At 44.4% G+C, this 15,712-nt stretch overlaps 1 protein-coding gene across 10 annotated transcripts in view; it reads right to left on the reverse strand.

Annotated features, from left to right (window-relative positions):
- Positions 1-2,084: 2,084 nt before the first annotated feature.
- PAK1 (p21 (RAC1) activated kinase 1) overlaps positions 2,085-15,712 on the reverse strand; it is a 95,711-nt gene continuing 82,083 nt past the window's right edge. For all 10 annotated transcript variants that reach the window (XM_056505730.1, XM_056505700.1, XM_056505745.1 and 7 more), the window contains 5 exons: positions 10,701-10,818; positions 10,170-10,269; positions 8,193-8,389; positions 6,536-6,673; positions 2,085-4,680 (listed from right to left, as the gene is read on the reverse strand). In XM_056505730.1, the coding sequence (XP_056361705.1) occupies positions 4,594-4,680; positions 6,536-6,673; positions 8,193-8,389; positions 10,170-10,269; positions 10,701-10,818 (640 nt within the window). In that variant the 3' untranslated portion in view covers positions 2,085-4,593. The remainder of the gene's footprint in view (positions 4,681-6,535; positions 6,674-8,192; positions 8,390-10,169; positions 10,270-10,700; positions 10,819-15,712) is intronic.

The raw sequence follows: 15,712 nt of genomic DNA on the forward strand, positions 1-15,712 counted from the left end.
CCTCCTCAGGCTCCTTTCTGCTCTCTGCCTTCAGAGATGCTGCTGCCTTGAGATGCAGCAGGCTGCTGTGGCACTCCCTGAATTTCCTCAGCAACTGTGCAATTGAAGTTTTCACCTTTGCTTCATCCCACCCCTTGGACCAACTCTGTCTCTTTCCCACCACTCACTGTAGGCTCCATTCTGGCAGCAAGTTTCTGTCCAGCTCCCATCTGTACTGCAGCTTTGTTGCTGTTATCCTCTGTCACAGCTGGCAGCTGCTTCTCTAAGGTCTCACCTTTGCCACCATGAACTGTCATCAGCAACAAACTGTGAGATCCTACAGCATTCATTACACACATGCTCCATCCAGTCGGGCTTATGACCCCAAAATACATTTCCAGGCTCTCTATTACAGCTAAAGTAAGAAGCCATTAAAAAGTGTTAGTGTTTTATGGGGGAAAGATGAGCAGACAATCAGTTCACCTTTTACAATTTTTACACTGAAGATGTCACTCACCAGACAAATGGACTCTGCTCTTAATTAGGAGTGGGCTTCAAACAAATATTATTCTTGGAAACTGGTGAGAACAAATTTTGCTGTCAGCCAAGAAGGGTGGGTTCTAAGAAAGCAAGCACCTACTACACACCATGGCAATCCTTTCTTGCACAGTACTCTGCTGCAAAGTGCCCTACTTACACCCACCTGCAGCATTCTGAGACAGATGGGTTAGGATATTGACAGAGATCTCAGCTAAGAGCCAGACTTTTATACACACAACACAATCCTGACCAGGGAACATTCTCAGCACTTTTTCAAAACCAACCCTCTCAAAAGGGGCATCAAGCTGGCAACACAACACTGCAGCAACCCCAGCTGCTTTGCAGAACAGTGGCTTTTGTGTCAGTGTGGTGTCTACCCACCCAACCTCTTCTCAAGCCTTAGCCAGATCGTTTAAGTCAAGTAAGTGTCTCCATGGAAACCTCCTTTCTCAAGGAGCCTCCTTTGCTGGAGAAATCCCTGAACCCCTTTTGTCTGAAAGGGGAAGGCAGTTTGGTAGGAGCATAATGCCTGCCTAGAGAAGTGCCTGTAGCAACAAATCAGCCAGATTCATGCTCTTTAAAAACACATCCATTCAATGAAGACGTCTCAGGGATGGCTAAGGGTGTGCTACTGCTGCTGCAACCAGCCAGTTCTGCTGTGCCCTCCATCCCTGTCCTGGCTCTTCACTCTCAGCCTCACAGAATATCCTGAGTTAGAAGGGATCCACAAGGATCATCGAGTCAAACTCCTGGCCCTGAACAGGACAACTCCAAGAATCACACTATGTGCCTGGCAGTGTTGTCCAAATAACCTGCCTTCTTCCCACATGGTCTCCACAACCCTCTCACACACAAACTCTTGGACCCAAGTCAAATTGTTTGTTTAAAAAACATCTAAACCCTAAAAAACCCTAATAGTTAAAGTAATACAAATCAATGCCCATTCTTGAAACATAGGAAAAGTCTTATGGAAGATACCAATTGGTATTTAATAAGACAATCTCTGTGTTTAAGAAAAGAAGATGTGTTTTAGCCTCCCCCTCCACCAAGCCCTTTGTAAACTGTAGAATATGAAATTATAAGATTGCCTGAGATCCCTCAAAAAGGAAATCAATTTTCTGAAAGGACAGTCAGAACAACTGAATATTTAATGTTCTAATATGGAAGAGAGAATTTTAATATTAGCAGGAAAATTAATAATTAAGGGCTGTGATTAAAAATGGTTTCAACTCGGGCAAATCAGTTAACAAAAGAAAGTTAGGGGAAGAAAAAGGTACAAATTAAGCTGCCCAGTTGGAGTCACTTTCAAGTAACAGCAGGGACAAGATATTCTCAGAAAAATAAGCCCTGGAGATTAAATTTTAAGTCAGAAAGTTGCTATTTAAGAGCCCTCTGTAGACAGGAGTGTGCCACAGACAGGAAGGGCTCTTCTAAAGCTAAGGGAGGCGCTGGTGCCAGGCAGGCGACTCACACATGAAAGGAGAGGGGAGGAAAGAATGCACTTCAGAACAACTGGAACAAAACAAACCCATTCTCCTAAGATTAGGCTAATTACAATTTTTTAAAAAAGATTTTCTGAGAACATAAAACCACGATGTGTCTGGTAACTAGAAACTAGGTCCAGGCACGCTGTAGCAATCGCCTCCTTTCCCCACCCACCCATCACGAGTGGGGACAAAACAGCCTGGGACAAGATGACACACGAGCATGGGCACAGGCTTGCAGCTTTTCCCAGCAGAATGAAAGGCTTTAGGCAGCTCCCCTCTCCAGCAGCCAGCAGAAACCAGGCAGGACCGAGTCCATGTGGAAGTTGAACACAGAAGCACATTGTAAGAGGAGGGGTAAACAGTCACTGTTGATTCCTTTCCATTATGCAATAAAGGATCCAGAAAAGCAACTCAAAACACATAAAAATAACCTTTTCTATCTTACTGGGGAAGTTTGCTGCAGGAAAATAAACTCCTGTGCATGCTCACAGATAGGGCACATCTGCATTAAGGTTCTCATCTCAATGAGATGCAGGGAAGGGAATCAAAGGCAGAGACATTAAACACGTTGTGGATCAAACTGAACCCTGTGCTCTCTGAAAAACAGTCAGCTGCCAAATCTGCCAGTCAAATGAGACTTTAGATCAAGAGAGATCTAGACACTAATTCTATTCCTTCCACATATGCCATCCTGAGTCTTCCAGAGGGAATAACAAAGTCCTTTTCAAAGGGAATTATTCAAGCATAGTGGCCTTCCATCCCACAATCTCCACCTAAGCTCCAAGCAGATGAGCTCATCAATAGATCATATCCCTTCCCAGGTTGGCAGCTCTACTGTTTTGCCCAAGGAATTCATCCTTGGATATAAGCTTTGTGAGAGGAAACTTAACTATACTGGGAGATGAAATATGCATACACCAAGGGAGAGAGGCTGCAAATTTGGGCAACAGACTTCACCCCTCAGCCTTGTGTCAAACAGTGACCATGCTGGAGCACAAAGGATGGGAGAAAGCCCCTCAGAAGCAGAAGAACCCACAAAGTACCTACACCCAGTAAAGCTGGTGTAATAGCTGTCATGGACTGTGGAGTCATTCAGAAAATACATTTAAATAAAGCCCAAATCCAGGGAGGAAATGGCTGAGCCAACAGCAGGTCTCAGCAAGAAGGAATGAATTTCTGTCCAACAGAAAGATGAGGGGTTACTCCGATATAGGTTTAAACTCACCTCACTTTGTTACCAAAGCAGTACAGAGAAAGCAGCTCCCACAGTTACAATACACATTTTTTGTATCAATTTTCTGTATGTGTGAAGTTACGCCCTTGGCAGCCACTCGCTATCCCAAAGGAATGCAGAAGGGGTAAGGAAAGGTTAAATTACATCATCCAACACATTCAAGTACCTGGTGACCACACAAGCAATGACAGACTTGTCTGGTGACAGTGAATTCACCAGTTCTCCTCTAGCCCCAAGTTAAGAAACGCAGCAGTCACTTTATTAGAAATCAGTATACAATTGAACATAAGCCCAGTGTTTACAACCAGTCCCTCTGGTAGTAGTTCCAGGTTTCCTGTTTTACAGACTATTGGCAACCCAAGGAATCAGTAGCATAAAGAAACCATCATTTCAAAAAATTCGTGTCCCCACATCTCCATGGAGAAAGCAGCATCCATTATCAGTTTGTTTTCCATTGGACTTGCTCTAAGAAACGAGAGTTTTCAACATATTTTTCAGGCAAACCTTGTCTTTAGAACAGTAATTGCTGTTTGTTAATCACATAGAGCAACATCTCTACAAAGCCTCACAGTAAATAAAATAACCCTAAAAGAGCTCTCTGCCATTTTTTTCCTGTGATTTATTTCCTAGAACAACAAAAAAATATTTGAGATTTGTTTAGTAGAGTTGCCACTAAAGGGGGAAGGGGTGAGTAGGGGGCAGTTCACACAATTTGGCAAAGAGACCCATGACTTAAGTTCTTCAATGGCTGCAGGAAGCACCCAGAGGCTTTGTCCATGCTCCCTCCAAGCATCCAGCAGTGCTGCAGGAGGGATGCAGCTTCACCCCCTCGCTCCCCTCTCAGCTGACAGCTGTTCTCATCGCTGCTGCCTGCTTCCTCCCTCCTCCAGTCCTCCAGAGCACACAGCAGCCTCCATGGGGTAATAGCAGCTTGGCAGAAGCAGGCAAAGTGCAGCCAGCAAAAGATTTAATTTATTAAGATAAACATGGTCTAAGGCTCCACATTATTTTTAAAAATAAACACCGTAAGAAATATGAAAACAAACTGGCTTCGCTACGTGTAGGTCAGGTTCAGATGCTCCCAAAAAGATCTTCTCACCCATACAAAATGTTCTTCCCCTCTCATCCCCACCACGAGGGTGGAAGGACAGTTCATCATGTAGGATCAGCCACATCCCTGCTGTGTGCCCTTCCACACACAGTGAATGATGCCTCTGCCACCCTCCAGGGCAAGTCAAAGTTTTAAGAACACCCCTGTCTGTGAAGAAGGAGCAGAAGGAGAGAAGGGCAAATAATTCAGTCTCTGAAATGAACATTAAGTCTTGACATGATGACTGTGTCGACTTCACCACTTTAATGGTTGTTCTTGGCTGCCTCTTTAGCTGCAATAATCAGAGGAGTGAGACTGGACAGAGGCTTTGCAATTTTCAAGAACTGGTGCTAGGACAAAACAAAAGGAAAAATGGTTAGATTTTTTTTCAGAACATGCTCCAAAAGTGGCAATTATAAACATTTTCACCTAAATCCATATGAAATCTAAGAACCTACTCTGGTCTCTGAACATGTGAATCCAGAAGCTCTCTCACTATGACAAAATTTTGGGGACTGCCTGAAGTGATGAAGAGATTTGCACCCAACACACACTAAATTATCCAATGTTTGGGCACATTCAAGATCAAGCAAAACTCACCAAATTCCCCTGGTGAATTATAAATCTGCAAAATCTATAGTGAAATCCAGTGTGAAAGAAGGTGTACTAAAGCCAACCTTGTGATTCAGACACAAGGCACAGGGCTCCATGGAGGGATCACCTCTCATTTCCCTGTTCCCCACTGTCACAGGTCTGGAGAAAGCATTGCCTTGGCCCTCTACCAGGTATCAGAAATTTGCAAAGCAGCTGAAATTTGGGAGAGCAGCACACAGCTTGCCACACAGCACCATTCAGTCTCCTATATAGGTGCTCTTCTTCAAATAAAACAGTATTGATTATCAAAACAGCTCTCAGATGAGAGTGAAGGGCAAGTCCACAAGCTGCTTTGAAAATAAGAAGCAATGATAATCCACAAGACTTCTGAGCATCAGAAGGGATCAATCATCCAAGGCAACATGCTTCAGAGATGGAAAAAAATAAAAAGTAAAAAATTCAGAGGCCACAAGGTAGTTAAGAACAGGCTGAAGTGTTACAGTCAGAATGTTCTCCTGCTCCTAGAAATAGGACATAACTTCTTTCTGATATTTTAGGACTGAAAAGTCCAGAAGAAAAAGTTATCTTTCAGACACTACGATACTACCAGACATTTATGCTTCATTATAGTCTCAGAAAGCAGCAACACATCCAAGTCTCAGCCCACTACACTAATCAGTGGAGAGAAAGGAAAACAAAAAAATGCAAACTGTCTGATACTTAAGGTCTGAGTGTTCCTGATCACAGATCTATTTTATAAAGACTTACATATTTCACCCTCATGGCAAATTTGACAGAAAGAACACACAAACCACTCCTCTCATCCACGTTGATAAAAATCCTGGCATCTTGGTCCTCAGCTTTCACTGTGAGTTCAGACTAAGACACCAGGTTTTCAGTGAAATATCTGATTAAAGGTTGGTGAGGTTGCCCAGAGAAGAAGCCCCATCCCTGGAGTTGTTCAAGAACAGGTTGGATGGGGCTTTGAGCAGCCTGGTCTAGTGGAAGGTGTTCCTGCCCATGGCAGGGGAAGTGCAGCCACAGGATCTTTAAGGTCCCTTCCAATCCAAGCCATTCTTAATTAAGATATGTCACAAGCTTTGTTCCATCATTTCTGTAAGGAGAAGTATCAGGTAAAATGTGGTAAAAGTGAACTGCTCCAGTTAATTGAAGCCTGAACATCTCAAAGTGCTCCATGATCCCTCCTCCCAAAAGGAGACAGCCAGAATATGTGACAGCTAGAAGCCTTCCTGCTCTCCAAACTGGAAAAAGCACTACAAGACTGTGACAACACACACAGGTGTCATGGCCAGCCACATAGAAACCACGAGAATCAGGGGGCTCAACATCTGGCAGGCCTGGGACACAGCTATTATTTGAGGCTGGACACAGAACACACTGAACAGCTGCTGCCAGTAGCCAGTACTGGAAAGGGAGCAGTCTGTTATCACTTTATTATAGATTTATGTTTGGGGGCTGTGGTTTTCAGCTGCTTTTTTCCCCTGAGAGGTTACCTTGGCTGTGCTGTGCTTTCAGCTGATGCAGTATTTAAGACTTCAAACAAGATCTCAGGATTGCATGGTTGTTTCAGCCTTACTCCCCATCACCTACTTGTAGCAGCTCTTTTGCAGAACCTCTCTTCTCCACGTCCATTTCAAGACAGCGATTCAAGAAGTCTCGGAATATGGGTGAAAGCTTTTCTGGATTCTGCAGCTCTGGAGTTCCATTGGTAGCAATGAGATACAGAGCCTGAGACAAAAACAAGCACCCAGGAAACAGGAGGTTATGAAGATTAGATTACATCTCTGGATTAGAGACACCCATTTCTCCTCTCCCTCCCCACAGTTCAATGGGGAGGAAAAAACCTCACCTTATCAGGGTCACTAATCAATGCCTACATTTCAGCAAACAGAATAGCTGCCAGCCCTATTTTTTTGTGGATAAGATCCAATCCTTTATTGTTCTACCCTTGTAATCTGGGTCTGGATCCTGCAGGCCTCTCAAGGGATTATAAGGACAAAAACAACATTCCAGACCCTGTTTACACAGGGAAGTTAACTGGCACAACTCTACCATTACTCCTATAATGACTATATCCCCATAGGAAGGTAACCCTGACTAAACAGATTTTTTTTTTTTCTGTTGGTACTCTGCCTGAGTGTACAAGGCCTAAAACATCAACATGATAAAGATGCAGCTGGCTCCTTACAAAACATGTCCAGCAGACCCTTGGATATCTTTTAACATCCTGCAGAAAAAACCAGTTTTGCTACTGCTTGGGGATAAAGCATTCACACTTAGAGAATCAAGAGACTCAAAATTCATCTATGTGAGAAACTTACTGGATGAATTTTCAAAAGAAACAGAAATCTGTCACAGACTTGTTAATATACAGGCCTTTTGAGCACATCACTCAACATGTCCCATGGGATCAGCCTGATAGCCTAGGAATTGGCATAAATTGAGTTAAATGAGGCCAAAGTATTGTTACTTTAACTCAACACTGTTTTATTGCTTACAGTTTTCTTGGCTGCTGCAATTCCATCCCAAAAATCATTCCCATTGCAAGAGATGGAAAAAAAAAGTTAAGCAGAATTTTTCTAGACCCCTCCAACCTGTGTAACTGGGAACAAAGCCATAAACTTAGCTTATATTAAGAGCAGTGATGCCGCTACATGCTGACAGCACATCTTCTTTTGTTAATAATTAAACAAAGGAAAGACATCAGGAGGCTTAAGCCCTGTCTAAAGGCTTATTGCACTTCTAATTTTACTTGGAGCATGCAAGGAGGAATAATTTGCCCATAGGAAAAAGCTCCTACTAGAATAGAATTTAATAGAATCAGAGAAACACAGAATACTTTGGGCTGAAAGATCCCTAGTTCCAATACCCCTGCCATGAGAAGGGAATCTTCCACTACATGAGGTTTCTGGGAGGAGAACTCTCTCAATCACAGGGTAAAAAGTTTCAAGACATGACTGCTTTGTTGCCTTAAGGTAGAACTTCTGCCTCTGTCAGCATCCCAGAAAGTGGGAAATTATGCATGTGCATGATGTAACTCATAGAAGAACCCACACCTCTGCTACCCAGAGCAAACCATGGCTTTGAACTAAGACTATCTCAGCCTTCTCACTATGACACCTAAGGAGACCACAGAATGGTTTGAGTTAGACGGGGCTGGAGCTGATGAAACCACAGCAGAGGATCTGCATGAGCTCAGCTTCACCAGCAGCTCAGCGAAGGCCTGAGGATAAAAGCACTTTCTTACTCTGAGAGGGTTCTCATTGAGGTAGGGGGGCTCTCCTTCGATCATCTCGATGGCCATGATGCCCAGAGACCAGATGTCCACCTTGGGCCCGTAGGCTTTGCGCGTCACCACCTCCGGCGCCATCCAGTACGGGGTGCCCACCATGGTGCTGCGCTTGCTCTGCTCAGGGGTGATCTGGGCACAGAAGCCAAAGTCAGCTGCAAAATTAAAACAGGGTGGAGGGGAAAGACAGAGGAATCAGCAGGTTTCTCCATAAATAACCCTTGCTGACACCAGAGCTACAGTACACTTCACGCTGCTGCACTGTCAGGTGTGCTGCTGCTGCAGCTGTGACGGGAGGAGGGTTTTGTGGCTAACACAGGGAATGGTGTTTAGAGCTAAGTTTCTAAATCTGGCTCTCTGAGGCCATGAGGATTCTAGAGCTGCTGACTTGTCTGTGTGAAAGATGGGGATCAGGAAATAACCACACACAGAAGTTAAGACGCTCAATGTTACAGATGTTACACACTATGATATTACATAGTGGTCTAAAGACCATTCCTGGGTATGTGAAAACAGGAATTAATGCAAGTCTGATCTAGATACATCCCCCACCCCCAAGACCACATGCTGTACTATCTGGTGATATTTTCAGTCCAAGGGGTATTACTTCCCCTGTAGACATATCATCCCTCAAACAGTAGAGTAAAGAGTCTTCAGAATAAAATTAAAATACTTAAATTAATATTGATTATTTTATTTGAAGAGAGAGAAAGATGGAGGGCCTTCACACAGACTGCTACTCTACCTTTTACTTGTATTTGGCTCACCAAAAGAAAACTAAATCTGTGCTTGTGAGCCCAGTAGAATCAACACAGCAAGATGCAGCGCCCATCCTGACCCCCTATGGCATCACAGGTCTAATTTTAGGCAGAATTATGAAAATTAAACTGATTCCTAGCTGAGTTTTCATCAAGGGTAAATACCAGGAAAGGACATATGGTTTACACACAGAGCAAATTTCCAGCAGAGCCAACAGGCAGCTCGGATCCAGAAGGTTACTGCATCATATCCACAGGGATTTGTCTAACTTTAAACTACAGTCCAGTACCAGCACACAGTGCTCAGAGAAGTTATTCCATGAGAATAGAGCACTTTGGCCCCCATCAGTTATTCATTGCTAACACTCCTGAGATCTGGCTCTGCCAAAGTGCAGCTTTAGTTTAAAAGGCAATTATGTGCAGAAAAACCCCACCTTCTTACTCAGTGTATCTGCACTCTGTGAATTTTGAGTCATATCTGCTGTCGCTGCTGACAAAAATAGATTTATTTATCCCTGTTGAGTGCTAGCCAACAGAACTGAGGGGAAGAAAAAGGAAGCACCATTCTGTTAAAGCTATAGGTGGAAGATAATAATTCACTGGTTTCCAGGCTTATCTCTGCATGGACAGTGACAAGCACAACAAAACTACCTTAGCACCCGAGGGGCAGAACAGTCTCAAGATTTTCATTACTAGTGATATCACAAGGAGGAAACAACATTTAGGCTCCAGTCTGGGTTGGCATTGTAAGATTAAATGATTTCTACTTACATGATTTTCAATTCTCCCTCCTCTTCCCCTGTCCCTTGCATACCTGCAGTATTTTCCAGACTGAAGAGGTTGTTCATAAATAAAGACCTCTAGCCTTACACCTTTCAACCAAGCTTTCTAGACTGGAGTAGCATTAAAATACTGTTATTTTAGTTCACATAAACAGATGGCCCAAAGCTAAATGAAGCCCAAGCCTGACTGCAAGTCTGGTATCAGTTCACAAGGATTTGTGTTTGCCAATCTCCATTAAAACAAATGCCACAGAAATATCTACAGTAGCATTTCTACAGCCTGTTCATCATGACAGCATCAAGCACCTCTAACACCCATCTCCCTAAAATGCCTGGCCCAGAGCAGATAACTGGCACGGGTTGATAAGTCATCAGCAGTAATGTTCCCTGCATACTTAGTTTGACAGAGCCATCCATTCCCAGCAGGATGTTGTCACTCTTGATGTCTCTGTGAATAACTTGGTTTGAATGGAGGAATTCCAGGGCTTGGAGACACTGAAAAATAATTGAGATATTCTTACTGGGGATGAAATGATTCACCAGTCACAATTAGCCAGCTAAAGGACTCAAACAGACTGTGCATTTTTGGTAGTAAGGGTGCAGTGTGTTAGGATCTTTCATATATTCATATATAAGTGCAGGGCCAGAAAGAGATGTCACACTGGGATCAGCAGGTCCTAGGAGGACTTAAAGAACAGACAAAACCAAGAGGATCCCACCCCCACTTTCCACTCTAGTTCTCCTTCTGGGCTGAAACATGAGGGCTGCATTAGAACTAGATGTTGCAACCTCACAGGTGAAATCCATCCTCTCAAAGAATGACTGCCACATTCCAGAAGCTGGAAACATTTCCATGGAGGCAGTGAGAGGTTGTGGAAAGTCTGTGTCCCATTCCCAAGCAGAGCTCCCTCCAAGTGCTGCCTCACCTCGCGGCACACGGCGGCGATCTGTCCCTCGTCCATGCAGGTCTCCGTCACCACATCCGTCAGGGAGCCTCCTGCCAAGTACTCCATCACCACCCAGAGCTCCTCTCCTACAAGGTAACTGAAGAGCCCAAGGCAGACTTTAAAATCAGAATGCACAGGGTTTTAAAGCTCTCTTACAAGTGCAATAGAAACAAGAGCTGCATGTAGCAGTACTGGGGAACCATGTATTCCTGGTACTTTCTGTGCATGGGGGCATCTGACCACAACCTGAACAACCAAAGAGAAGGGTGAGTGCAGAAAGTTGAGGAGAGATGTAGTGGGAGGGCTGGCTACAAGTTTCCTGTCCATAAAAACAAGGTTGAATTTTTCTACCATGGAAATGATGCAGGCTGAGATGGAGACCTGACCTTACAACTGCTCCTGCTGCTGGGGGAGAAGGCAAAGAGCTCGAGGATGGGATCCAAGCATGCAACCCAGGTATTTGGCACACAGAAATGGCTTCTGAGGGCTCCTGCACTGGAAGAGGTGGCTGGGGGCTGTTTCATTACTCCTGACATCCTGCTGTCCTAAGCAACTGACTGCTTTGCCTCAGCCCAGGGACAGTTCTGGGTGACACAGAAGATGGCAACCCACAATCATAAAAGAGCACCTCCTTTTTAAGCATCATGCATTTGAAAATCACCTCTGTGTTTTCCACGTTGTCAAACTGGTCTGTGATTCAGTCTCAAAATTTCAGAACCATTCATAAAGGCAAAGGAGTATACTTTACTGGATGAAACAGCAGTTCTAACAAATTAAAATAAAAAAAGAAAACCCCAAAAAGGCAGATCTTTTCTTAAAAAGGCCCAAAGAAATTTTGGGAGAAGACAGCTCAGATGAGAATGGCTTGTCTCAGTTATTTGGGATATTCCTCTCTGCTGAGTGTGTGTGTACCCATGTCTAAAAGTGGAAGACAGGAGATGAGGACTTTGGCAATAACTCATTAAAAACAGAAAAGAATCCAAAAAACACACACACAAAAAAAAGAACAACAACAATCCACCAAACATTCCTGCCCCTTTTTGGACCTATCAACACAAACTTCCATGACAGATACATGAGGATGACACATTCCAGAAGGAAGGAATCATCAGTTTGAAAACCCACCTTTTCAGCCTATCCTCTCATTTTTCAAGTGAGTGGACAGATGACTCAAAAGTGAGAGGGCAGAGAATCTAATTAAAAGCTTCATGTGGCATTAGAGTTCATCAAGGATACATTTGCTTTGCTATGAAACACTGATCCTACTGAGGAATGAATTTACCAGGAACCAAATGCAAAAGCTGGGATAGGGAACAATTAAATAGAGAGAAAAAGTAAAGCAGAAAGAAGCCATTAAACTTGGCATGGAAAGTAGACAGAGATGAATGAGACATCACAGGAGTGAGCAAGGTGTGGTATTTACCCCCAAAGGACACACTGACAACAATACTAAGCTGATAAAAAAAAAATCCCCCAAATAGTAATAATGGTCTGGGCTATACCTGGATGACAGTAGTGTTAAGAGTTATGGACAGTTTTAATTCCAGAGACAAAGGTGGGTGTCCTGCTCTGCTGATGCTGAAGACTATGTAGGGAGGTGCCATCTGCAGATACTTCCAGGATACAAAGCCCAAGGGCACAGGACTGTGCTCCTGCAGCAGAGAGGGCTCAAACTCCCCTATGGAACAGAAGCTGATGCACTGGCATTTTGTTTCCCCAGCATTACAGACTCTAGCAACAGCAGTACCACCTGCAGAGCAGCCCCTCAGAGTGAGAGATGAGCAGCAAGACTGCTTTCAGAAGCACTCCTGCTATCTCTGTGGGTCATTTACCTTCTGTTGGGCTCTGAAAGCCCAACTCCAACCACACTCTTCCTTCCTGTCCCTGTGCCATAGCTGCTTCTTCACTTCTGCCAAATCAGGCTCTCTGCAGATTTTATCAGCACCCTCTCCACAAACCACCCACTATGGACATTGCAAGGTTTCCCTTCATTGCCAGTAGCACTCTCTGCAGCCCAAATGCACTTGACTGTAAGAATGAGGGCAGAATGGGCTCTTTGCATGACAACCTCAGGTTCCACATGCTGGGAGCAAGCTGCTATCTCTCTGCAGCCAAAACGGATGGAGCGAGCCAAGAACCACACTGTGAAACCAAAGCTGAGCCATGAGCAGCCACAAACATGTGCCAAGACCCTGGCAACTCAATAATTGATAGATTTGACAGAACACACAGGGAGTGAGACTAACAGTGGCTCCCTGGCAGCTGCCACCAAAGGAATGTCACTTCAGGGTGGTGCTGTCTCGGGGATCTTTCCACCCTCTTGCCAGTCTTAGTCACCAAGCTGCCCACTGTAGGCATGACTCAAACCCACTCTCTCTGCAGCTCTAGAGACACTACCAGGAAGTCCATACACCTACACACTGTTCTGATGTGACATCTGGCACAGCATGGTGTCACATATTGTCACCCACAGTCACCTTCCAAAACAAGCTTGCAGTAAGAAAAACCTGATGAAAATCTTTGAAGCAGGAGATGGTCTACAGCTTTCTCTTCATCCAGCTGCAAGAGCAGGTAATGTCTGATCCTGAAAGGTGTTCCTCAGCCTCCATTTATTTACCTTAAGAAGTTGGTCACCTAGCCATCCCTACCACAAATACACATTCTTTGTTGATAAAATTGATGGAACTTGGAGTTGCACAGAGGTGCAAGTTCATTCATCACAGAATTTTGCACCAGTAACATGCCTTCTACATGCAAACACGAATGTAGCCTGGAAAGAAACCAGTGTGCTCTTGTAGCATGACTGTCTGACATCTTCAGCTTTATTAACTGACCATCCATCCCTACTACACTTTGGGGCTGGGGTAACAGAGGCTACCACTTATTTGGGGGGTTTATTAAGTTAAGGAGCTCTTCAGAACAAAAGGAAAGGGCAGGAGTTTGCTTTGCCTAGTGTTGGGCATCTGATGCCTGTGTTTGGATGGCTGAGTTTGGAAGCAGGGCTCTGAGAGCCTCTTTCATGCAGCAGGAGGGAACTGGCACCTCCAGCAGGTAACTCAGCACAAGTGGCTGTTTGTCTGTACAGAAGACTAGTGCCACTGTCTTCAGAGCCAGATGCTTCTGAATCCAGCTCCCAATTTCAGCTGAATTAGGCCATGCTACTATCCTAAATATCACAGCACACCTTTGTGCAACACTGGCCACTATGACTGCAGCAGAAAAGCTGCTTAACCACAAGCAAATAGGCCATGCAGTTAAGAGGACAAAGCACAGGAAACCCTTGCATGAGGGCAGGAGCTGAGAGAGCTGGTTTATGCCAATGACTGTCTTGCAGCTCCCATGAGGGACTCAGAAGGGGAGACACCATAACAGAACCACAAAGCAGAAACCAGGCTCCACCTCCTTCAGCAGGAGGCAGGAGCAAGTGGCATCCAAATATGAGCTTAATTCAGCACTTGGGAAGCACAAGCACATTTAGGCTGAGCAGGAGGGACGCACATCCTCAGCAAGAGGATCCTGCAGCTACAGAGCTGAAGTGGCATCACAGGCACAAGAACTCCCATGTTCATCCCAGTTGCTGTCCTGTGCAGCACTCAAACAAAAGCTAACTCCTCTGAAAAAGATTAGTGAAAATGGAGGACAAAAGCAGCTTTTGTTGCTGAAAGGTTGAAGACAGCAGGACATGGAGCTATGCTGCAGCTGGGATGCACTGGCTAGACACGGCAAGTGCATGTACACAGCAATGCTCTCTAGTGGGAAGAGCCTGTCTCTCAAACAGTTTTGTCAAAACAAAGCCTCTAATGAGCCAGAGGAAAAGAACAGTTCTAGCCCAGATGCAATCCTTAACCACTGATTTCATCTTACACTGGTAACATTCTTCTCCTCTCTCTAGGAAGAGGGTGTGTGCCCAGCATCAGTTCCCTGCACCCACGACTCTGTCATAAAATTTTCAGGAGCAGACTTTCTGTCTCCTCAAAAAAGTAGCACTTTACAGCTATGCATGGGACACAGCACCACAAAAATTCAGCAGAACAACCTGCAGTTTGATATGTACCACCTTTTTTGGCTAAGACATTAATAGCCTGCAAAAGAAACCTATTAAAGAAACAGCTGATTAGATTTTCACATACACACACAGCAAAAAAAGTGTGCAAATCCTCTCTCAAATTTCCAGAGATTCTAGGTCACATCCCTTCACTGAATATTCCAAAAACCCCAAGCTGCCAAGATTAAAGTCTCAGCTCACCTTTTTCAAGCAGTCTTTACCCTTACAATAAGGCAAACCTGTGGTTCATGAGAACTGCCACATTCAGATGTTGATTGCAGCAAACTGAAAATCTTGCTGCAGTTCAAATGGAACCAGCTATAGCTTTAACAAGTGAGTGACACAGGCTTGACACAATGCAGCACTGTGATGTGGATGGTGAATTCAAGCCACCATGAAATGCTTCTGCCTGCCGGTCTTTCAGCATCATGGAATGATAGAATGCTTTGGGTTCAAAGGGACCTTAAAGACCACCTAGTTCCAAACCCCTGCCAAGGGCAGGGACACCTTCCATTACCCCAGGCTGCTCAGAGTCCCACCCAAGCTGGCCTTGAGCACTGCCAGGGCAGCTACATCTTCTCTGTGCAGTCCGTGCCAGTGCCTTACCCCCTCACAGTGAAGAATTTGTTCATTATACCTAACCTAAATCTACCCTCTTATCTGAAAATGGTTCCCTCTTGTTCTATCACTATCTGCCTTAAAAGTCACTCTCCCTCTTTTTAAAAGTCCCCTTGAAGTACTGCAAGGCTGTGTTGAGATCTCCCCAGACCTGTCACATGTGATTCCCCCTCACCCCTCTGGCAGCAGAACACCAGCAGTGCTCAATGGAAATAAAGAGGAAAGCAAACAGAAATAATACTTTTCAAAATGTTTCTATTCCTCCTTATTAACAGGAAGGAAATTAGCAGGAAGTTCATTGTGTCAAATTTGGCAAAGAAGAGAGATA

This window comes from Oenanthe melanoleuca, chromosome 1 (assembly GCF_029582105.1).
Source record: "Oenanthe melanoleuca isolate GR-GAL-2019-014 chromosome 1, OMel1.0, whole genome shotgun sequence".
NCBI classification, from domain to species: domain Eukaryota; kingdom Metazoa; phylum Chordata; class Aves; order Passeriformes; family Muscicapidae; genus Oenanthe; species Oenanthe melanoleuca.